Below are 24979 nucleotides of genomic sequence, written 5' to 3' on the forward strand. Positions count from 1 at the left end.
GTTATAAAACCAAAATATAGATCTGACTCCTTGCCCCAAATACCACACAAACTCACTGCAGTGCGTTCAAAATAAACCCACTTTAAGCTCAATCCTCCTTTAAGCCGGGAGAGTAATTGGAGCTTGCAATGTTCTAGTCTTGGACCACAGCCCAGCTACAGGATCAGTTTGCTTTCATGAGATGGAAACAAGCCTCAATACTTATTAATAGGAGTGTTCATGAACACAAACACCACCATACAACAGAGAAAGAGACTTCTGGATAAAAACAAGCATCAGTTGAGAAAGGTTACCAACTCTCTCTCATCATCACTTTATCATCTGCCAACAGGAGCAAATTTATTCAGTGCCCTCTATGTGCAGTGAATTTATTTCTCAGAATCAACAACTGGTCTAACCATGCACCCTTGGAACAAGCAAGTTATACTCTCAGGTTCCAAGCTCACAAGGTCAATGCTTAGATGCGTACAGAGGAGAGTTCCTGCTGTAATGTACAAACACTGCTGAGACTTAACGTCTCATATAGGTCTAGGATGTTTAGAAGAATGTGCCATCTTTTGAGGATGCAAATCATGTGATTCAAGACAAAAATCCTGTGCCTTTTCACACAAAAATATCACCCAAAATAGCCATTAAAATATTTTCTAACCAATTCTTCAAGCCTGTCAAAACTTTAAATCAATAGACATCAAACTGTGGCCTGATTAGCAGACCCTATGTCACTTCACAAGTTAATACCCCAAAGAAGGAAATGGCATACATAAACAGCTGTCAGATATTTAGTCACTGGATCATATATGACATCTTATTTAATCTTCACAATGTCCCTATAATAGAAGGTGTCACTTTCTGCATTTTCATATGAGGAAACTAAGAATTGGAGAGGTGACACAAATGGTCTAAGGTTACAAAATTAGAGGAGAAAAGAACGGGACTCAAACCCAGCTCTCTTCCTCTCCAGGTCTCTCCAACATGTATTCATCATTCAGGTGCTGTGCACAGAGCACTGAGCTACAGCTACTCAGTACTGAGCCCCGTAGGGAAGCCCAGGGGAAAAGTGAGGTGTGATGAGGAAGACTGCCGAACATCAGACACTTGCATAATGATTCTTAGAAGCAATAAAAAGTCATTATTCCCAATGTTGTCCATTAGCCTAGCCTCTCAGGATCAAACGAAACAGACTGTCGGATGCTGGAAACAGGAAGGTGTCCATCTTCTCTCAAGCAGCAGGCTTGTTCTTCACCAGCTGTGTTAGTGCTTGTGAAAAGTAATAAATGCCTGACTCACTCTTAGGGTCCAATATTCTCAGCCAGGCAAGGCGACTACAAAGTGACTCTGCTGGGCAGCAATCTGGTGAAATGGAAAGTGACTGCCGTTGCATTGCAGCCATTCTTGTGAAATGAGGTGACAGCATGGCAAGAACAATACGTTGTCATATCAACTTTCTTGATGTCATGTCAGTACTATATGGTCAGGCTCCCTCTGTTGCCCTGGAGACAAGAAATGGCAAGAATTCTCTTCATTATCAGATCATTAGCTGCTGGTGGCAGACACACTGTCTCAGCTCTTGTGTCCTATGCCTGTCATCCCTTTGGAAGAGTGTATGAGGAGGAGTGGAGATGGCTCCATAGAGTGGATACAAATACTATTAACAGGATCTTTGAAAACTTGGCTAGGTGTCACAGAATAGTCCCCAGTGAGGTTTGGAAAAATGCATCTATTTCTAGAAAGGATAAGAATATTCCCCAGGCCATAACACAGTGACCCATCCTGATGAGAGACAGGTCATTTTATCTTAGAAAGTGAAAACCATCTCATGGAAAAGGGGGATGAGCAATGAAGGACAAGGAGATGAAATGGGGCAGTGGAAGGCACCCTGGAATCTCTTTGGGCTTTAAGTGGGGTGAATGGGTCTGCCTACAGTAAGTAGAAGGACAATAATGTGACCCACAGGAAGCCTTGATGCCCTCCATGGGCTGGTCTGATAAGCCATGGGCTAACTTGACTGTAAGCTACTTGAGTTTAACAAAAATGAAACTCCTTGGACATCAAGCATATGTCCACATCCCTGCTTTCAAACTTTAGGAGAGAGAGCAGGATTTGGGCACAGTGGGCACAAGCAAATTTCCTCTCAGACAGACTAACTTTGGAGTCTGTTGTAAGTCCACACCTAATCCTGGAAACCCTGGTATGGGATCACTCTCGGTCAAGTAAATCAGACAGACCTCTCTGAGAGCTCCCACCAGAAGCAAGTGGACCCACCAAGGGGCCCAGCCTACTTGCTTACTGGCACTTCTGTCTGGATCTTAGAAAGCCTTTGATGTGGCTGCTGATAACACACTGCTCTTCATCCAACTCTTTACTCCCGAAGTAGATTCAGTTACCTGGTACTAACCAGGGGACCCTATAACACAGGGTTAGAGGTTCCATTTTGTTTTTATGTTGGTCAGCAAATACCTCTGTCTGGCTACACATTGCAATACTGTTGCTTATGTAACATGATGTAAGACTTTAATCCCCTGTTGGATGACATGTGTGTTTTGATATACCATTAGCTATCAGACCACCGTGAAACCAATCTCCATAAGACCATACTGGAATGCTAGGTCTTAGGCCCATGGAATCATACATTTGGAGTAGGATGTGTCATGTAACTCAACGTATAAATAAATTAGTGATTATTCTGCACAAATTCTACATACAACACCATCCACACATTTAGGAAATGGCTTCCTTTTTGTTTCATTATGAATCTAATTACAGGCACATCTAAGTTGTATTATTTGAAGAAAATATAAACCTCAAGCCTCAGACTTGTGTGGCTAACACCATCCTTTTTGTATTGCTTTTTTTTTTAACTTTTTCCCACAGTTTTATTGAGATATAATTGACACACAATGTATTTGTCCAACGTGTACTACACAATGATTTTATATACGTATATACTACAAAATGATTACCACAGTAAGTCTAGTTAACATCCGTAACCTCACACAGTTACACACTTTTTCTTGTGATGAGAAATCCCAAGATCCACTACTATCCCAGCCACTTTCAAATATATAACACAGTATTGTTAACCATAGTCACATGCTATACATTAATCCCCATAACCTATCTGTCCTGTAACTGGAAGCCCACACTCCCTGACAACCTTCATTCTCCACACCACACACACACACACACACACATACACACTCATTATTTATTATTTGGGTCATCTGATTTAGTCCTGACAACAATTCTTTGAAGTAAGTATTATCATGCCCATTTTACAGATGAAGAAAGGGAGTCTCAGAGAGGATAAGTACTTTCTCGAATGTCTTGCCTCTAAGTTGTTTCGGTAGGAATTCACATGTAAATTAGATGTGTACACATAGAATTGTTCCAGTCTGTTTCCCTTCATTAGAAAAACATTTGTGTAGAAAAAAAAAAAAGAAAGAAAAAGAAAAAGAAAAACATTTGTTAGGAGAAATAAAGGCCAGCTGGCAACATACCCATGTTGGAAGGAAGGAAACACCATGCATGCACCTATCATTTGGCTTATTTTCCAGTATGAATTTCTGGGCGTTTTGGTACCAAATTCCCAATCCAATGCTTTAACTACAAAGAGCAATACATATTTGGAAAAGTCTGGAAGCAATGGGTTTGAATTCCATTTGCACCTTCCACATGTACCCATGTGCATGGCACTCTGCTCAGTGCTGAAGATATACATGGATACAAGCACTCATCCAGCATAGTTACAATGAATGTGTTACACTCAACTAACAGAGAATTTGAGAGTATTATTTAATATTGTGCTTAAGTATAACACGCACTTGTCTATCAGATAGTCATGTAATGTTCTAAGAGGCAAATAGATATTTTGTTTAAGGGTTTATCTAATGCTAATTTATTTATTTATTTATTTATTATTTTTGTGTGTGTGTGTGGTACGCGGGCCTCTCACTGCTGTGGCCTCTCCCGTTGCGGAGCACAGGCTCCGGACGCGCAGGCTCAGCAGCCATGGCTCACGGGCCCAGCCGCTCCGCGGCATGTGGGATCCTCCCGGACTGGGGCACGGACCCGTATCCCCTGCATCGGCAGGTGGACTCTCAACCACTGCGCCACCAGGGAAGCCCTAATTTATTTTTTATTAGATTTTTTGTAATAAGAAAATTGCAACATTCTTTTATAAATATTACAGTTTGAATCCTACATAAGCTGCCAGAATAAATTATTAATATCAGTAGACTTATGAGTTCATAGTGTGAGGATGTGTTCGCTTCCTAAAGTATTAGAAAATTATGAATCTAATACTTTGCCATAATATCTAAGAAGCAGAACATTAATTTCTTGGCTTTTTGTGTAATGAGTAGCGTGAGGAAGTTTTGCTGAAGTCTTTTTTTTCATTTATATATCCCAGACTCCTTAGTTAGTGATATTAGAAAATGGACCCATCCTCCGAATTATATGTTTTTATTCATTATATTAAAGGGAAAGGCTCGGTTTCCCGTTAAAAGTTGATCTAAAATTTGCTCTAATAGCCCAAGTGCAGATAAATTCAATTCTGACATGTTCTCATCTGAAAGTTTGGGAATGTTATTCACCATATGTCTAATGTCAAATATTAAAACACACAGTACAATAAAAAGCTAGTTCAAAATCCCCTTACTTTCAATCTGTTAGTCAGATTAATGCGGATGACACATTAGTTCCACTGTGATACCACTCGGTTGGCAATCTTCTAAAATTAGGAACTGCCAATCTGGGGAAGCAAAAGAACTCTATATCATTTTAAATTTAACTTCAGCCTACTCTGAAGTCGTTAGAGACAATTAAAGGAGATATCTAGCCATTATATTCAGCCCAGAGTTCAAAAGGTGAAAAGCACTTTTCACGATAAATAAACTGAGAGACAAAATCGTTTTCAATGAAGTTTCAATTTTAGTGAAAATAAAGTATGTAATTACATTGTCCATTACTGAGGTCACTGCCTTCATTGGCCATCTGGCTTAAAACTAAAACTTAGGTATCATTTGTGACATGGGCAGAAGTGAGCAGTGTCCACAGCTTCCTTTTTAAAGACCTGCAAATTCAGTTAATTCACACATTAATGGTCCTCATGAAACAGTTAGCAAAAAATCGCCTGATGGCCTTTTGAAGCCGAACAACTCAGGGGAAAGAAAAAAATATGTAATGTCTTACCATTACCATACCTATTGTTACCGTTTTCCATATGATGGATCTTTGCATAATATTTTTGCATGCCAAAACCTGGTAGACCAAATTTATCATTCCAATGACTGTAGTTCACCTATAAATGGAACCCCATTTGTTGAATATAAACTTTGTTATTAAGTTGGAAGTGTTATTCCCCCAGTAAGAAACATAATCTAATTTTTGCCTAATTTTGTCCTACTTCCTACAATCTCAGAAAGCATCAAAATGGTTTGGAAAGTTGGATGAATGCTGTTTTAAAATCATTTTCAATGAATATTTTTTTGGATGAATGCTGTTTTAAAATCATTTTCAATGAATATTTTTTATTTTATTTCTTTTTATTAAACTCTTTATCTCTGAAAAAATGTTATTATTGGATTATTATATAGCATCAGTTCACACTATTATTACCTAAAGTATATCAAAGAGAAAAAAGTTAGAGCAGTTCATTGCTTTTTGCTTTGGCAACTTTGAAAGGACTTCTAAACATATCATTCAAGAAGACAGAGAAAGAAATTGCATTAATTTGGTTTGAGTCTTAAAACTAGGATAACTTTATTCCTATATTCTTTGTAAAACCCAGGTTCTGTGGTGTTATGTCTTGTTTTCCTAACACAGAGGCCACTAGCTTCAGGTTATGCTATTCATTCAGCCTCAAAATAGAATACATACTTTCTGAAGATCCCATTCTCTGCATTCATTGCTGTTACAGAGTCTTTGAAAATACCCTTGCCAGTATATATAGATGTCAGCCTACATTAAGGAAAGGAAAGGAAGGGGCGGGAGCGAGGAAGGAGTAGAAAGTAAGTCGCCAAGAGAAAAAAACTGTATTTTCAATTTGAGGTTATTTCTATTCAGTCAAGTCTTTTGAAATTATTCACAGTAAAGATTAATGATTCCTTACAGGTAGGGGTAGGCCTTAGCATCCCCACTAGTTTCTCCTGACAAAACCCATTATGCAGTGATGCTAGCAGGAAACCAGCAGGGGAGAGTTTGTTAAAACACCTTCCAAAGGAAGTTCTTTAACCTAGAATCTGGCACAAAGGAGCTGTTCCAACACAGGGTTTTGGAATGTTGAAGAGACGTGCCCACAGCAGCGTTTTCAGACGTAGCACACCAGGTACTCCCAGAACAAATTATTTGCTTGTGGATTTACCAGTGGGGGATTTTAAATTACAAATCAGTATCCCTCCTTCCCCAATAGCCAGATGAACACTGAGGGAGTGCAAATGAATTGATGAGTTAAAGTACAACTGTGGATCCTCTTGTCTGATTTCTGCCTTTGTTCTTTTCTGTTTCTTTCGAACATTGAGAGTAGAAAACAGTTTGCTCTGCTCAAAACACTTCTCAGCACGATGAGTGTGCAGGCTGAGACCCACCTCAGAGCTGCAGATTGGTAGTCCTGGTTCTCATCACAACACTCACGTCATGCCTTGTGCTACACAACTAAGTGGTGCCCCTGCACAGTTCCATGCTGACAGTTCACCAGGAGTACACTCTCAGGCCATTATTGGCCTCTTTTACCATGACATCATTCCTCTCCTCTTTCACTCAGAAAGAGGTGAGCTGATAATACTTTATCAGGCAGGACAGATATTTAGAATTTGGAAAAACTCTGGCAATTAAATCTCACAGAGAAATCCAATAGTTCCTGTTTGTGATATGAAATTATTTCTTCTATGGCCCATGGTTTAACATTGACTTCTTATGAATATTTATATTCCTAGCATCTTAGCTGCACTGCCAGGGGAAAAGGCAGTTCTGTTGAAATAATAGTTGTAATCATTTGATAGGTTCCTTTTTTTGACAGCAGTACATCCTTCAGCTTTCACTTTTATACCAAACTAAAAATTAGGAGGTAACCTAGCTGTGGAAACCGATGCTGGAAACTGTCCATCCATCATGAGGAACGATTCTTTCTCTGAGGGGAATTTTCTGCCGGATTGCCAAGTGCATAATATTCCCCTGGAGCAAATCTGCATGAAACAACACTGCTGCGACACGTCCCGTGATATTTAACTCTAAGGGTCTGGCAGCCAATGCATTGGGGTGCTAATTGTATTCTCTAGTTATCATCACGGCTTAAAGACCAGAAGGTCAGAAGAGTTTATCTAATCCTGGGGTAGAAAAGCAATTAAAATCTATCCCAACCAGGAAAGCTTCCACACAATCCATTATCCCTGCCCTATTTTTAGGCCCATAAAGGAAGGATGCTGGGTGAAACAAGCCATAGAAGGCTTCAGTTTATTTAATAAATGTGCATTGAGCATGAACTCTGTGGCAGGCGCTGTTCTGGGTGGCACATTCTCTGGGTGAGAATATGGTGGTAAGAAGACAAACATAGACCCTGCTCTCAAGAGCCCATGAGCTGGTGGGAGGCAGGTGGGAGACAAGGAAAGGAATAAACAGTGGGCAGGCAGACATCACTTGAGACTGGCAGTCAGCCAATGCTTTTCTGAGAAGTTAACACTTTGTCTGAGACCTGAGTATCAAGCAAGAACCCACCATGGAAAGTTGTGGAGGAAGGGTATTCCAGGCAGAGGAAACACCTCCTGAAAAACCCAGAAGGCAGAAAGGAGCTTGGCCAGTTCAGAAAATGGAAAGAAGCAAGTGTGACTGGAACACAGTGAGTGACAGGGAGGTGGCATGAGATGAGGTAAAAGAAGGAGATGGATATGCACCAGATCACAGGTCCCTGATGGCTAGGACAAGAGGTGTGCATTTAGTCTAAGTGCAGTGGAAGTCAAGCAGGAGAGTGGCATGATATGGGGGTTTAAATTTAAAAATAATAATTCTGGCTACTGTGTGGACAATGGATTGTAGAAGGGGCAAGGGAGGGAGGGTAAGAATGGGACTAACAAGACTACAGTAGTCCAGGTGAGAGGTGTTAGTGGCTTGGACTAGGTTGGGAGAAAAGTAGGTAAGAAAAATGGATGGATTAACGACATACTATATAGTCTGCATCTGCCTTTGCTGAGACACTCAGTATTAAATCTAAATTTTGAGGCATCTGCAACAGAGATGTGCTTTTTCTGTTTTCTACTGCCCTTACCACATGGATGCCTTATAATTGATTAGTATTTGATTCTCTTTGGTAGAGAAGGAAACAGACAAAAAGTAGTAGTCTTCACAGCATTTCAGCATACGGGTGGAGAGCATAGCAATCAGACAGAATAATGAAGGGATTAAGGCCACAGGACTAGGTGACATCCCAGATTTTGGCACCTACAACTTGTGTGACCTTAGGTTATCTACCTTCCCTGAGTCTTGGTTTCTTTTGCTGTAAAACTGTTGAAATGAGAGTACCTACCTTATAAAATAGTTAAGAGGCTTAAATAAATCAGTGCATGGAAAGTACTTAGAATAATGCCTGGTACAAACTAAGTGCTTAATGAATAAATGTTAGCTTTTGTTATTGTTAGTTTGGTTTAACTGAAACCCCTCCCCCCAAAAAGTGACACATATACTGACCTATCAATAGAGACTTTTCTTTTTAGTTACCAAACGGAAGTAGGATGGTGTAGAGAATTTTTTTTAATCTCTTATAAAAAGAAGAGGAATTAACCCCAACATTTAAGAAGCTCTTGTTACTTGCCAGATGATTCATAAACAATCATACCTCATTTAAACCTCTCTATAATTCAAATAGTTACCATTTATTGGTAGGCTTTTTATATGCAATATCTATTTTCATCTTCAAAAGTACTTTACCATGTTGTGCCTGTTTCACCGATGTGGAAGCTGAGGTTCAGGGTGGTTACTTGCCCTGACGGAGCCCTATAACCAGTGACACAAGGACCCAAGATTTGATCCACCTCTGCGTGACTTCACAGCCTTTGCTATTTCTTATAAACAGTAGGTGAGAGAGGCTTCCCTGGTGGCGCAGTGGTTGAGAGTCCGCCTGCCGATGCAGGGGACACGGGTTCGTGCCCCGGTCCGGGAAGATCCCACATGCCGCGGAGCGGCTGGGCCCGTGAGCCATGGCCGCTGAGCCTGCGCGTCCGGAGCCTGTGCTCCACAACGGGAGAGGCCACAACAGTGAGAGGCCCGTGTACCACAAAAAAAAAAAAAACAAAAAAAACAAAAAAAAACTTAACATTTACTGAGGGACTTTATGTCACACATTGTTGCAATTGCCTTATATGTCTTAATTAATTTATTTAATCAACATAACAGTCCTATGAGGTTATCTCCATTTTATAAATGAAGCAAAGGTAGGTCGAATGATTTGCATGGGCTCAGCCAGCTAGTGTTTGGTGGAACCAAGATTTAAATCCAGGCCATCCAAATTATATTTACCTTTATATCTATGTCCAGATCTAGATCTAGATCCAGATCATTTGCCATAAGGTTTAAAAGGCAGAACTGGTGTCTGAAGGCTGGAAGAGTCAGAGAAGCCATGGGTGTTGTCCATGAGTTAGACATTCAAAAATACGTGGGGAGTTTAGGGAAGGACAGGCCAGAAGCAGAGGCACCAACTCAGAGGCCAGAATACAGCAGTCGAGGGACAGAAAGGCACCAGGCACTGACAGTGCTTTGGTGTCAGAGTAGTTTAAGTTCTAGTCCTACTGCTGTGCTCAGTCACTGCTGGGGCTTGGATAAGATCCACAGGTTTCCTATAAAATGGAAATGGTAATAATAATAATAAGTGCCTATCCTGCCAGGTTAGTGGAAATATTCTCCAAGATGACATGTAAAAGTATCTAGCCTCTTATTTATAATTTATTTTAATTTTGTGTGTGTATGTGTGTGTGTGTTTAAAATAGTGAATAGTTTAGCCAGGAGTAGCAAGTTCATACTGGGGAACGAAAGCAGACAGTGGGGAGATTCTGATCTCCCCACATTGTGGAGGATTCTGACTTCAGAATTATCCATTTCGCAACCACTGAAGGCTGTGAGTGAGAACTCAATCTGGCTATAGCACTTCTGTGCAATAGAAATGCTATAAATATATAAATCCCTTTGATTTAGGGGATAAAGAGTAAACACCATGGGAAAGTATTCTAGAAGAAGAAATGAAGCAATGGATATGGAATATATTAATTTTTTCTATAAAATTCACTTGTTCATTCACTCAAAAGTACTCATACTCATTGGATATTGGACACTAGGCACTCTTCAAGGCTTGCACATACAACTGGGAACAACACAGTCAAAATCCTTATCTTCACAGAGCTTATATTCTATAATAACTCTTTATTAATATAAAGATTATATATATTCAAAGATAAGAATTAGAGATGTTGAAGAAAGTGAAATGTGTTAGAACAAGATATTTTCAAAGCACATCATATGATTTCTCTTTAACCAGCCACCCAAACCTTATTCATCCCTGCTTCATCTAACCTCGCTATGCCTTAGTCTGCTTCATAGAGAGGCACTAACATCTTTTCACTGTTTTAAATAATGTTCTCAGCCTCCCAGTTGTATCCAAACCAATTTATAATGTGTTTTTTTTTTTCTGCCGCTGGATCTGAAAGCTCCCACACATTGCTTGCTAGCCTCTTGACGTCCATCTAACTAGCTCTCCTCTCTCCTGAGATACAGCAGCCTTGCTCTTCTTAGGGAAAACCTTAAAACACCCTTCTACATACTTGCAATGACTTCATTCCCTCCTTTTTATGTCATCTACTGTATAGGTTTATTCTCATCTCTATACCATTTTCTTAACCAATTATGAAAGGATTCCTTTGAATGTTGAGAAAGGACTCTTGAGTACCTCTTTCTAATGCCTCATGTTTGAAGTTTAGTTTCAGTAAAAGTTATGTTGCATAGAATTACTTAATGTTACTCCTGAGCTAGTCTAGCATCCCTGTCTTTTTTAAACACTTTCTTTAATAAGGACTTTTGTCCATTTTCCTCTTCATTAAAGAAAACTAAATAAATTGCCGTTGTTTTTTTCATGTAAGGGACTATAGTATTGAAAGATGATATTTTTCAAATCAAAGAGTATTTAAGCACCAAAGAAGCTGAAATTATTAATGATGAAAATGAACTAAAAGACACAAGAGCATCCACTTTGTGAAGTTACATTATCTAATGAGACATAAATACATGAAGCTATAAAAATAAACACTATTTCTGTGGCTCTTCCATTCTGTCTTTTTATTTTAGGACTTTGAGCAGTGCCTGGCACTTAAAAAAGCACTTCATAATAATCATTGAGTTGAATGATCTCTCATGCTCACAAGAGCCCTGTAAAATGGCCTCTGCTACAGATAAAGAAACAGAGGCGCAGAAATTCAGATTGGAGAGCCACGAGTGGTGATGTCAGTGTTCGAACCCAGGCTTCTGGACAACACCACAGTAAATAATTAAGTACTAAACTTTGCAGTTCAAATTTTGAGTGTCTCAGGAAGTTAACAATGGGGAAAGACAATGTGAGTTGCAATGGTGCGTTGTGACTTTATTGAAAAGGTATGCTTATGACTTGTCTGTAATTGTAACCCCTTTTTCCTTTCCTAGCCTCACTAATGTATTTTAGATTACTTAAATGTCTGGTCCCCAGTGCAGTGACAAATACGTTTTTGAAAATTAGCAGTCATTTTATTTGGATTCTGGCATCCCTAAATGACTCATCATCATTTTGCACATTCTCTTGATTCCATAATGTTGTTTTCCTCACCTTGAATTTATTGACACCAATTCATTTTGCCTTGACATTGGCATTAACAGGGAAATGGCTTTGTTTCATCCTGACATTATAAAATCACCTCCCAAGACTTGGTTTGACATTGTCAAGAGGTGGTTATGGTGACAGCAAGGCCACAGAAGACAAGAGTGAATTACAGTGATTCCCAGGGAAAAAAAATCATTAAGAAATTTACTGCTGTGTGATTTCAGTAGCTATTTTTCATACTTAAATATCCCTGCTGTTTAAAAATCCTAAGAGGGCTTAGACCGTATTTAGAACACTCCTGCCAAGTATATATAGGAAAAATTAAGTCTCTAAGGAGACATTTGGCTATAGCTCGACAAACAGGAACCCCAAATTATGTTTTAGCTTTACAAAGTGCTCAAAGGCATTGAAATTCTGTCTCAAAAAAAAAACAAAAAAAAAAACGTGCATGTGAATTAATGACACAATTATCTTCTTTCAGCCACAGATACTTGAATATCTTAATGCTGAATATCAAAGGCCTGTAGTATGGCTCTTCCTCCTACTCAGAATGTGAACTGTTTTACAAATCTGTCTTCAGCATTGAATGGGGCTGTATGGATTGTCTTTTACAATTCTTAAAGAACACCAAGTCCTTTTTCTTGCATTCTTCTAAGTGCCATGATGATCTCTCACCTCCACCCCAGTGCCACATAGAACAGCTCCATCTGCACTTTCCTTTAGCCTGTTTTCCAAATTTAACTAGTCACGTTCCAATTAAAAGAAACATGTCACTAAGTTCCTTCAGGGCCATGTTTCTTTACCTTCATATTACCCGCAATGCCAAGATTGTGAGAGGTAATACGTTGTGACTAATGAAACATGAAGGGAATGCTTCTGATCTTTTAACTCATCTGCCTACCCTTGCTTCTTCCCCTCCCTCCATCCCTTCCCAAAGTATTCATTGTATCATTAAAGGAAAAAACCCCAAACTAATCACCATTCTCTTCTAGCTAATATTCTTCATTATGGAATCACTTATGAGAAGCCTTGACAAATCATGACATACGAGCTGAGCTGCAATGTCAAAGCTGACCAGCGATTTTTCGGTGTGTCCCTAGATAGCTTCCTCCCATTCCCCGCCAAATATCTATCCCTTCCCTTAACTCCAGAGCATGAGTTAACCCCAGCTTAACTCTGCATCTCATGCTCAGCAGAAGCCTTACCTCCCACTCCACAGAAACTGAAAGGAGGCCACCAAGGAAAAGTTCCTTCTACTTCCTGCTCTCCAACCTATGAGCTGTATATCCATTTGTATTGATATCAGTCTACTAATAATAGATTTGTATCCACCACTCAGAAGGAGGCAGAGAACAAAGGATGAATTTTATTTACTTGCTTAATAAATATTTATCGGGCATCTATTTGTGCCAGGGACAGGGCTGAATATTCATGATACAGCCACAATGAACAGGTCACAGATATAGTGCAGGCATGTACAAGTGTAGCAGGTATGAGTCTCCCACAAACTCAAGTAGTATGAAATATGCTTTCTTTAGGTTAAATCTGGCTATGAGCCCCTCTACTGGAAAGGTGGTGGGAAATTCAATTACAGTCCTCACTATGGCTTGATCTTCAAATGTAAAAATGTCCCCTCATTTTGCATCAGTCTGCACTAGCTCACAATGAGATGGCCCTTCGGCTACAGATCACTTTAGCTCAGGAGACCCTACTGGTTCCATTCACACCTGAGGCTGTACAGTGTTCTGCAAGGCAATGAATCCTTGTGTCTAAGTCTCTCTTATGAGTATAGGATTGTGTATGAGTATAGGATTGTGTTTGAGTGTAGAATTGTGTATGAGCATAGGATTGTGTATGAGTGTAGAATTGTGTATGAGTATAGGATTGTGTATGAGTGTAGAATTGTGTATGAGTATAGGATTGTGTGTGAGTGTAGAATTGTGTATGAGTATAGGATTGTGTATGAGTGTAGAATTGTGTATGAGTATAGGATTGTGTATGAGTGTAGAATTGTGTATGAGTATAGGATTGTGTATGAGTATAAGATTGTGTATGATTATAGGATTATGCCTTTCCTGAGATAGTTTTTGTAGACATTTAAGATAATTGGTAGTTTGACTAGAAATATATATTAATAACAAATACTGAAATGTGGCAAAATATGGTCACTTGATTCATTTATTGAAATTACCTTTATCATCTCAGTAAAAGATACTTTTATTTTCTCAAGTAAAATTCTTTTTATTAACATTTTTAATATTTTCAAAGGACTATACATTTATTCCAGGCAATTTGGAAAGAGTAAAAAGTATAAAGATGAAAATTAAAGTTACTGAAATCACTTGCACGCCTACCAGACAGAGATGAACACTGGTCACATTTCGTTAGACTCTGTCCCAGTACTTTCTCTAAAGTTTATGTTACAAAAGGTACATGGAGAGGTATATGTCTGTACTTAGGGGGATCACACTAGATAAATATTTGTACTGCTTTCTCTTCTGACATAATGATATGTACTTTGAAATGGTGGTTTATACCCTGATGTATGTTGCCATTGTGTGTGACTATGCCTCCCAATGAATGCCATCTTTCGCCTTGGGCAAAAGAGTAGAGGTCGCACCTTTTTATTAAACTAGACAAGTGCATTTTCTGATACCAGATGAGAAACTCTGTGATTTCTCAGCACCATTTTTATGAGCACCTTGCCTGCGTCTGTGTCTGAAGGTGTTGACCTAAATAGGATTTCAATACATCATTAAAGATCGCTTTAGGAAAGGTGCCCAGCCTTTGGCTTGTGGGATTCTCAATGAATTAATTATTTCTCAACATCAGCTAAGGTTTTTTTTCAGTTTGCAACAGCTAAAAACTTGGGGTGTTTGGGCAGTGCCTCTAGCTCCTGCATTCAAGTCACCTGTTATCTCATTCACGCTAGCTGGGTTACCGCATACTGCAGGCATAGGCTCCTTCAAATGAACATGGCTTTCTTATGATGTTTTGAGTAGAATTTCCTTTGATTGGACAAGAGCAAGTGTCACTCCCATAATCAGTGCTTTGATATTAGATGAATAAGAATAGAACGGCTGCTCTCTAATGTCAGAACCTGCTGTACTAGATTACCCAGACATGTCTGACCACCTGCTGACAGCTCCACATTTTTCCCTACAGCCCCTTTAGCTCTGCTCCTTGGCCTCATTACACTGAAACAAAGTAGGCTGGATGCTGTCACACGGGGATCATGCCACCAGCGTCACTGTCCCATGATGGATACAGGCACAGACAGGAGTATAGGTTGAGAGCAGGAAAGCAAGGATGTTTTCACTTGACGGCTCCCAGGTTTCAGTCTAGATAGATACTGTATCCCCTGCTTTACCATCGCAGAAGCTAAAGTTTGGCCAAGGGGCAGTACCCCCCTGGTATTCTGAAAACACACCTTACGTACTCTGATTGGTACAGGAGAATGCTCATTGAATGCAAGTATACAAGTCACCTTTGAGAAAACAGGCACTGCTGGTCCAATCTGACCTTGCAAGTACACAGCAGTTGAATTCAAATATTCAATAACTGCATGTTTGACCCCATGCTGTCTCAAGATTCATATCTACAGAGGACATATACAGATGATGTCTTTGAGCGAGGAAATTTACTTCCTTTTCACTTCAAGTACCTTGCATTAGATACGTAGTGATTAATTCATTATTCTGGCAGATGTAAAACTAAGCACCCTGCTCTTCCACTCTGAGCTTCTAGCATTAGGAGAGATTGGGAAGGTATTGAACATTAACGAAGTATACTTAGGTTGTGTTTTATATTTTTTAAAGCACCACGACATAATTCCTCTTGAAGCTCCCAAAAACTGTGAGGTCGGTGAATAGGACAAGTGTTATTATCTTTGCTTTAGAAGTGAGGAAATAGAGGCAAAAGAGGTTAAACGATTTCTCCAAGTTCACCCAGCCCATTAACCACAGAGACCAGACTTGAATCACAAGTTCTTCACCTAATTCTCTTCATACCACCTCATACTTTTAGTGAGGTGAAAAACTGTCTCTGTTCAGTGGGGCACCAGCAGGCAAAACCGATCAAGCCAAGCAGCCACCTAAGTCATCACCAGGACTATAATATTGGAGAAGTCCAACTGTTATCATGTATTTGATGAAAAAGAGGAAGAATTCCTCACTCTTTGCCTTTTAAGATGATAGGCTTTCCATGAGAAATATTCATGCAAATCACAGAGCTCAAGAGAACTTTAGGAACACCTACTTCAAACTCTTTCTCTAACTTTATAGCTGTCACTAGAATGTGAGCTCCACAGAAGCAGCTGCATGGTCCGTCTGGCTCACACTGTGGGCTCAGCATCTAGAACAGTACCTGATTGGATGATGGATGGATGTCACTAAGTGGTTTCATGTTATGTCCAAGGCCTTACAGCAAAGTGATGACTAGTCAGAACTAGAACTCAGGTTTTATGACTCTTAATCAGTGTTTTTTACCACTAAACCATATCCCCAATCATGGCCAGACATAAGTAAGAAAAGATAGGAAAAATGTACCTAGAATTCCCCAAAAGGCCATTAGACAACTGTCTGTAAAGTTTCTTCTACATACCAGGAGCTAACCTGTAGGTTCAGTTTTACCTCTCACATCTCACAACTTAGTAAAACAGCCGCCAAGCCTGAATAAATGGGTCATAATCACAGCTCTTCATCTCCCTGCCACAGACTCTCAAATACCTAAATCAGAACTGAATGTTGCACACATGCCTTTGTTATTAGCCTGTTTGGTGGAGGTTATTTGCTCTTTGACGTTTCTTTGAAAAGGACAGGAACATTTGGAACATCTTTCCCTCAGCAATCCTAGGCTTGTTTCAGGTGGTGAAGGTAGAGGTCACTTTATTAATACAGCCATCAAGGAAGGCTGTCATGGTAACACATTGCCTCGATTCCTTGAAGTGCAGGAGACAAAGCCAAAAAGAGAAACTTTCAAGTCTATAAATACAGACCCAGCATTGCTCAAGCCTAGCAGCTCACTGACAGGGCAAACCTAAATGTATAGCTTTGAACAAGACCCAGACAGAAGAAAGAAACCTTCCCTGTGGTAATGTAATGGGTCATCATGACTATAACAGGAATAAGTGACCCTTCAGGTCATAAAAGAAAAGAAGAATAGAACAAGTAGCTATACTAAGTCCTGGCTGGTGTCCTCTTTGCACATTTTGGTTCCCTCTCTAGGTCTGCTTTTCCATACCTTCCAGAAAGGACTAATAGAGGGAAAAGGAATCAAGGTCTTATAATTCACATTTTGACAATAGTTTGCAGTTTAGGAAGAGGAAAAAATGAATGACAATCAAGAAACTTACAAAAAACAAGTTGAAGGAGCAAATGATTTAGCCACATCCCAGTGACTCTTATTATCCAAGCTAGAAGAAAAATAGAAAGAAGTGAAAGAAGGAGGAAGAAATGCTGCTTGTCCCTATTCTTTCACTGTGAAAATTCCTAGTGTTTTTATAAACTTGTAGCAACTGTGGGAGTTTATTTATCTACTATGGTGGCTTGCTTACTGAAGCTATGATCAGAGCTATTAGAAGTCAGCTATTGCTGACTTCAGCCTTTCCATCAGGGTTCCACAGTTCATCTTTTTGCAGCATAACTCTGTTTGGGTCTAACATTAATACTATAACCTTACCTATCAAGGGCCACAGATTATCTTGGTTTGAAAGCATTCCTAATATTGAAACATCACGGGATTATAGGATATATGGTGTGATATTGGACACACCATAATGAATTTATTTCTATCAATAGTAAAATGATCCTTTAGAATATAGTCAAGCTATTACCAAAGTAGTATTAGCTTTTTCTGTATCTAAGGATTATATTTTATTATAATAAAAAGAATCCTGTCTAGCAAATAACAATTTGTATCCAATACTAGAACAAGTTTTGTGTAAGAGATTAAAAATGAACCTTCACTATTTATTGAGATAGCACATTGTTAATTTGTCAAAAGCAGTGTAGAAAGAATCGGGACATGCTTAATGTAAATACTTAACAAAATAAGGTCAGCGTTTTCAGTTTGAGGCAAATCCACACTGAAGGGCACCAAATAAAGAAGTGATAACTGCAAAGTGCTTATTGGGTAGAAATCCCTAGTTGGATTTTTAATCTGCAATGCTATGCAAGATGAAATGGAGATAATGCCAGGATTTTGTAAATGGGTGTTTATCCTCATGCCAGTTCTATCAACTGGTGGTAAATGCCTGAAACTGTTACCAAGTCCAAGCTCATACTGCTTGCTACACAACAGGCCAATAAATTGAGAGAGGAGCTGTCGGGGCAAGGAATAGCAACTTTATTCAGAAAGCCGGCAAACTGAAAAGATGGTGGACTCATGCCCCAAAGAACCATCTTGCCTGTATTAGAATTCCAGCTTCTTTTATTCTAAAAGGGCAGGGAGTAAAGTCAAATATTTCCTGGTTCTGGTCAGCCTCTGGAACGGATGTGTTAGTTTCTTCCTCCCTGCAGTCATTCACAGGTGGGCCTGGTCAGGATGTTTCCTGTGAGCTAAACAAAGGTATTTTAGCTTAATGCTCATTACCTGGGAGGCAGGGTTCCCAGAGATGGGCCATTATGTATAACTTCAGCTTATAGGCGACATCCCTTTAGTGATTAGCTTGAAATAGAATACAAAATGTTCTTATTACAAAACCTTGTGTTGAAAGGAATTCTGAAGTTTAGTGCAAGAGAATGCCATGATTAAGTAGCTATGTTTTCTATGCAGAGGGAGAGAAAATCAGAGCATATGCAACATATTTGCCGTTCCCAAGCTAGACCTTGATATTTTTGGTATTTTATGTACGAGCTGATTTGAATTTGGAGCTCTGCCAGAATGTATTGGAACTCTAGAAGATGTAAAATTTAATGCTATCAACAAAGCCCTCCACCCAGTGTGGTATGAAAACAGATCAGTTGGTCAATACAAATGAAAGCCTACTGAGGATCTACAGAGGAGTTACTTATGTTGTCTTGGGGAGCATAGAATGCATTTCACACTGTGCAGCACATTCACTGCATTTCTCCTGACTGTTCTCTTCTATGTGAAGAGCAGTAATCTGTAAATTGGGAGACCTGGATGCTAGATCTAGAGCTACCCTTGTTTTCGGTTTCCTCGTCTAGAGCTTGTCTAGATAGTTTTTGAAGTTTCCCCAAGCTTTGATTTTACTATTTCTGTCAGAGCAAGGTAGGATGAATTACATGACAAGGGTGATTTTGGTTCCTCTTTAATTGTAAGCAATACTAAACGGTCTGTCTTAGACCATTTAGATCACAGTCTTCTGATTTAACTCCCCCAGGAAGATAATCTGCTCTTATATTTCAGCTTTGAGTACTACATTCATCTTAATTCCTATGGTTCTGCACCTGAAGACTCACTCTCTCTGATCTAAAGTCACCAAGGCATCTTCATTCTCCTTTCCCCAATATACATAAGGATAACCGCCCATCTTCTTTACTGTGGCTGATACCCTGATCCAGACCTTCAACCTTTTATCACCAACATTAATTGAGGAGTAATTCTTTGTTTGGTGGGGGAGGAGGCTGCCTTGTTTATTGCAGGATATTTAGTAGCATCTCTACCCACTAGATGCCAGTAGCATGCCCTCCCCCGAGGTGTGACAACCAAACACATCTCCAGACATTGTCAAATGTCCCCTGGAAGACAAAATTCACCCACTGGTGAAAACTACTACTTTAGACTGACAACCAAAGACCTCTATTAAATGTTAATTCCTCAAATTCCTCCAATCCTTTCTCTATTCTAAAATCCCTTCTGCCACATTCTATCAAGAGCATGCAATGCTTATTTTGCATATTTCCTTTATCCAGCTCAAAGTGCCCTTCCTCTCATACTCTTCCCGTCTATTTATTCCTAGATACAGCCAACCACAGCAGGAAGACTTCTATGATTAATTTTATAACCTCATTTCATTACTGCATTTTGTTGAGATCTTTTTTTCTCAGCATCATTCCTGGTCTTTCTTTCTCTGCCTATGGCTTAAATGCTGATATTCTTCAGGGTTCTAGCTGCAGTCTTCATTTTGACTTAGTCTATATTCTAGGAGGATGAGGTCTTCTATTCCTTTCTCTTCACTTTTTGTAACAATGACCACCATCACCCCTGCTCCAAATCTGTATCTCCAAGATGAACTACCTCCTGAACTGTTAACTAGTTTTTCCAACTAATAACAAGACCCCTGCAGAAGAGCCTACAGATCCTTCCAAGTCAATAGGTCCAAAAAAAAGTTTATTTTCTTCCCTGACCAAACATTTCCTCCAATCTTCTTTTCTTAATAAATTACATTATGATGCATCCAAATGCCAAAAACAGGAACCTCAGACTCTCTCTTACCTATTTCAAATAACCTGTCTCCAAATCAGTTCCTTCTTCCTTCTCCCCATTGCTCTAACCCAGACCAAGCCTATTCTATTGAGGTATCTGGTCACCTTGCCTCCAGCCTGTCCTTTCTCAGGTCTAGCCTCACCTTTTCTCCCCCTTTAAATCACCACCCTGCCCATAGGTCTTTGACAGCTTCCCATTGCCTATTATCTAAACTCTGTAGAATGTTATGTAGAACCTTCAGATCCAGGCCATGCCATTCCTTCCTCATTCATCATTCACCAACATTTTCCATGTGTCTCTCAGGCTCCAGTGAGAAAACTGAACCCACACTATGTGTCTCAACGGAGAGAGAGAATTTACTAAGGGGAATGGTTAAACAGGTGCTTTAGAATTTAAACATGAGAAGAGGACACTGAAATAACGCAGAGATAGTAAATGTGTAAGTAGGGAGCAGTTATCTCTCTTGGGCTGAGGAATCACAGGAAAGAGGATGGGGTTATTAGAAACTAACAGTTTGTGTATGGACACCAAGGGGGGAAAGCAGTGGGGGGGGTGGGATGAATTGGGAGATTGGGGTTGACATATATACACAAATATGTACAAAATAGATAACTAATAAGAACCTGCTGTATACTAAATAAATAAAATTTAAAAAAAGAAAAACAAAACAACAACAACAAAAGACCTCATGGATAATCCTCTCACTTCTATCTATATCTGATTTATCAATAAATAACCACTGATTAATGATTAAAAAGAAAAAGAAACTAACAGTTTGGAGGAGAGATCCCACAGATGTGGGACCCGTACCTCTTAGGAGGGGTAGTGCCTGGCTGCTGCTATTACCTCTGAAGTGCTAGGCAGGGGCCCCTTCGAGCTGGGGCTCAAACCTCTAGAGAAGGAATGCTGCCAGGTTGGTGTAGAAACCTCTAAGGGTGAGATTGAAACTGGTTCTGAAAAGGCTGAGCCCCAGAACCAACTGCTGCTTTGGGGATGTAGGGCCATTGCTGGGGCAATACTCTTGGGAAGAGCCATGAATCAGGAAAAGGGAAATCTCTGCTTCCTTCCTCCTACCTCCTCTGTTCCCTCTAGTGCGCCCTGTTGGCAGAAACCAGGAGACAGCTTGCAGGGTTTCAGCCTCAACAACAGAAGGAAAGGTGGATTTAGAGTTGAGAGACAAATGGTTAATAACCAGCACAATGTATTTTCACATCTTCTTGCCTTTACTGATACAGTTTCCCCACCCATAATGTTCTTTCTACCAATATCTGCCTGATGCATGTCATTGTTCAAATGCAATCTCCTTTCTATAGTCTTCTCTAGTCTCCCCCCAAATAATTATTTATACCAACATCTGAGTTCCCCTAGCAGTTGGCAAATACTTCCTTTATAGTTTTTTTAAAAATATTGTATCATAATTACTTCTGTGTATGTTCATTTGTTTGTTTTCTGCAAAACTGTGAACTCCTTTAGGGCAGGCAGAGTTACAACCATACAGTCTAGCAGGGCACCTGGCACACAGAAGATGTTGACTGAGCTGGATGGAAATGATAAAAGCATTTTAATGAAATTAATATTAGATTATTTCTTGTATATATTTTATCTTCCCAACCAGATGTGAACCTTATAAGAGCAGAGATCATGCTTTCTATTTCTTTTATTTTTTTCATGGTGGTCAGTACAAGGTTTCATATGCTGAAGAAGAGCTCAGTGATATTTGTTAACCACCTAGTTTGTTCATTAAGCACCACACATTTGATTCAAAATGACATGAAGGTGGAGCATAAGTTTATGAATAGCAGGTAAGATTTGTAGTTAGGTTTAGATGTACTTCTAGCACATGATTCCAACAGAGAGATCTGTGCATATGGTAAAGTTCTGTATTTGTTGAATAGCACAATCAAGAGACCAAATGTAGTGTGTCTTAAAGTGAATTCTAAAGTAATTAAATATATTCCAGGTTTCATTTTTTCTGCTTATCTCTTATAGAAAACATATTACCCCAACTGATGTGATTATTAATCCTGGGTTACATCTGGTCCTTGAATATTTATTAAATTTCTCACAGTCATCAACATCAAGTAGTAGATTATTTAAATGTAGGAAAGGTATTGAATTTTAACTTAATCACAAGCTTCTTGAAAAAAAGAAACCTCTGTTCAACAACTGATTTACATTCAGGTCCAAGAAGAAGAAAAATAGCTTTTTTTTTTTCTTAAGGGGAGTGATATTTAATTAACTATTGATTCCTTCTCAATTATTCAAGGCAAGCAATTATCGATATTGATGGAAACAATATTTCCCTATGTGTAGTGCCCAAATGAAAGGAAATATCCCATTCAGCGATCTGTTGCCTGGAACAAGAAATGCTGAGAATCTTTAACTTTAAATGGAAATAGTTATTTGGATCTGTTTATTCCATGTTGCCCCAATTAAACAGATATTTCCTAAAGTGTAAGCAAAACAAAATCCTGAAAACCTATGTATGCTTTCCAAATTAACAACCACCAAAAAAAGAGGCTTTTTGTCAGTTTTGACCATGAATTTAACCACTCTACCCTTGTACACTTTGCCTCAAAGCTACACATCTTGACATTTTAAACCATGACTCATAAAATACTATAATTTGGGTCTAATATTCATGGTTTCTAAGCCACCCAATGAGAGGTAGCTTACATAAACATTGGAACCCCTGGAACACTACCTTGTATATCAATATTTTGAGCCTGAAGGATTTATAGGCCTTAATAGTCACTTCTAACATTTACAGATAGCAAATGTGGGTACATTTGAAAATTATACCAATCCATTATGCAACTATATTAGAGGTCGCCAAGGAATTGTTGTGGAAGGTGGGAAAATAGGGCCCTGTTTAGGGCACTTTGTTATTAACTCTGTGAGCATCCACCACCATCTTTTTTCAGCTCATTTGCACACAGAGCATTAGCATGTTTGCATTTAACAGCTTCTTTTGAAGGTGACATACTATTGAATGGACAAGGCAATATTCTCTATTGAATTATTACTTGGGAGATGAGGGTTTTTTAAATACTTTACACTTGATAGTAATAGTAAGTGTGTGTGTGTGTGTCTGTGTGTGTTTAATTCATGTGGTATCCCTGGGGAAATTTGACTATGACATTTTTTAAAAATGAAGAATGTTATAATTTATAAGAAGCTACTTTTTCTGCTCTGCGCCCTGCCCCCCGCTTCCAGAGTGGTTCTATATATTAAGTGCTTAAGCAGCATATGTTGCTGGCAAGTGTTCTTGGCTCTTTTGCTCTTTGGTGTTGTTTTAATTTCTCTGTGTTCTATTTATCATTCTGCTAAATCAGTGAAACCTTGATTATCTAAAATAATAGGAGACATGGAATTAATGAGGATAACTAGTTTTTTGAAGGAATAAGAAATTATTAGAGATGCAAGTTACATGACAGGGACTGTGAATGGATTTTAGTGTCTGAAATTTCTTGCTTGATTTATTCCAACTGATTCTATAAATTGATGGACGTAGTGAAATTTTGATAATCAGGGTTTCACCATTGCATTTATTATTATTCCTGGAAATCAAGGTAACCTTGGACTCTACTTGCTATATTTACAAAGCAATAAATATCCTAATAGGCTGTTAGGGACAAATGGGACTGCTCTTCCTCACATTCCTCCCGTGAAAAGCTTTCTGTCTTCGGATCTGGCTGCTGCCTCACCGGGAGCATGCTGCCTGCCACCTGCCCCGCTTGGCCGTCGGTTCCTCCTGCCTTCCTGCATGCAGCCCTGGAATCACCTGCAGGGAGAATGGCCCACCCCTTAGAGGTTCTTGGTCATTTTAGCAATACTGCTTTGCATTTTAATTCCATTCATCTGGCCTCAAAGTTCTGCATTCTTGTATCAGGCGCTATCCTTGAAACACCCTGGAGGTCACAACAGGTCCCAGTTCCATGAAGAGAAGATACTGCCAAACCAGGAGTATCACATTACTTTGTATTTGATAGCCTGAAATGGACAATGATCATATCCAAGATTGCAGCAAAAATCTATATGAAAAGAATTAATATGATCAAAACAAAGGCAGCAGACTACATTTGTTTGGAAATTGGAGTCACATGCTTAGTTTGCGGAGGGGAGGGGGGAGCACAAGATCGATAGAGATTTTTTTAAAGCTGAAAACATGATGTAGCAGATGAACTTAAATTGATTCTGCTTCTCCTCCCCGCGCCCCCCTCCCTCGTTCTGCAGCGAATGTCTGCGACAACGAGCTCCTGCACTGCCAGAACGGAGGGACGTGCCACAACAACGTGCGCTGCCTGTGCCCCGCCGCGTACACGGGCATCCTGTGCGAGAAGCTGCGGTGTGAGGAAGCGGGCAGCTGCGGCTCCGACTCGGGCCAGGGCGCGCCCTCGCGCGGCTCCCCCGCGCTGCTGCTGCCGCTGGCCGCTCTGCTGGGGACAGCCGGCCCCCTGGGGATCTAGGCGGCGCATCCAGCCACCAGACGGGTCCGGCCGTGGGGAAGCAAACACAGCCCCAGCATTTGCTACTAACATAGGAAACCCACCCTCAGACCCCCCCACTCAAACACAGTGTACAAACTAAGAAGGCCCAACTGAACTAAGCCATATATAACAGCCGTGGACAGCACACCGGAGTCAAGACTAGTAATTTCTGACTCCAGAGGCGTTGGCACCTGTTGATATTATCCCTGCAAATCACATTGTCCGCTGCAGAGCTTATCGCCGATTGGAAAGGCTGTGACAGACCCCCAAAAGG

At 39.8% G+C, this 24979-nt stretch overlaps 1 protein-coding gene across 2 annotated transcripts in view; it reads left to right on the forward strand.

The window, feature by feature from the left end:
• The window catches only part of NTNG1 (netrin G1), a gene marked incomplete at both ends in the record, with an annotated part of 332626 nt that extends 307942 nt beyond the window's left edge, over positions 1 to 24684 (forward strand). For both annotated transcript variants that reach the window (XM_079697497.1, XM_079697498.1), the window contains one exon: positions 24452 to 24684. In XM_079697497.1, coding sequence (XP_079553623.1) covers positions 24452 to 24684 — 233 coding nt within the window. The remainder of the gene's footprint in view (positions 1 to 24451) is intronic.
• Positions 24685 to 24979: the final 295 nt, after the last annotated feature.

Source organism: Hyperoodon ampullatus, assembly GCF_949752795.1.
Source record: "Hyperoodon ampullatus genome assembly, chromosome: 2".
Classification (NCBI taxonomy): Eukaryota; Metazoa; Chordata; class Mammalia; order Artiodactyla; family Ziphiidae; genus Hyperoodon; species Hyperoodon ampullatus.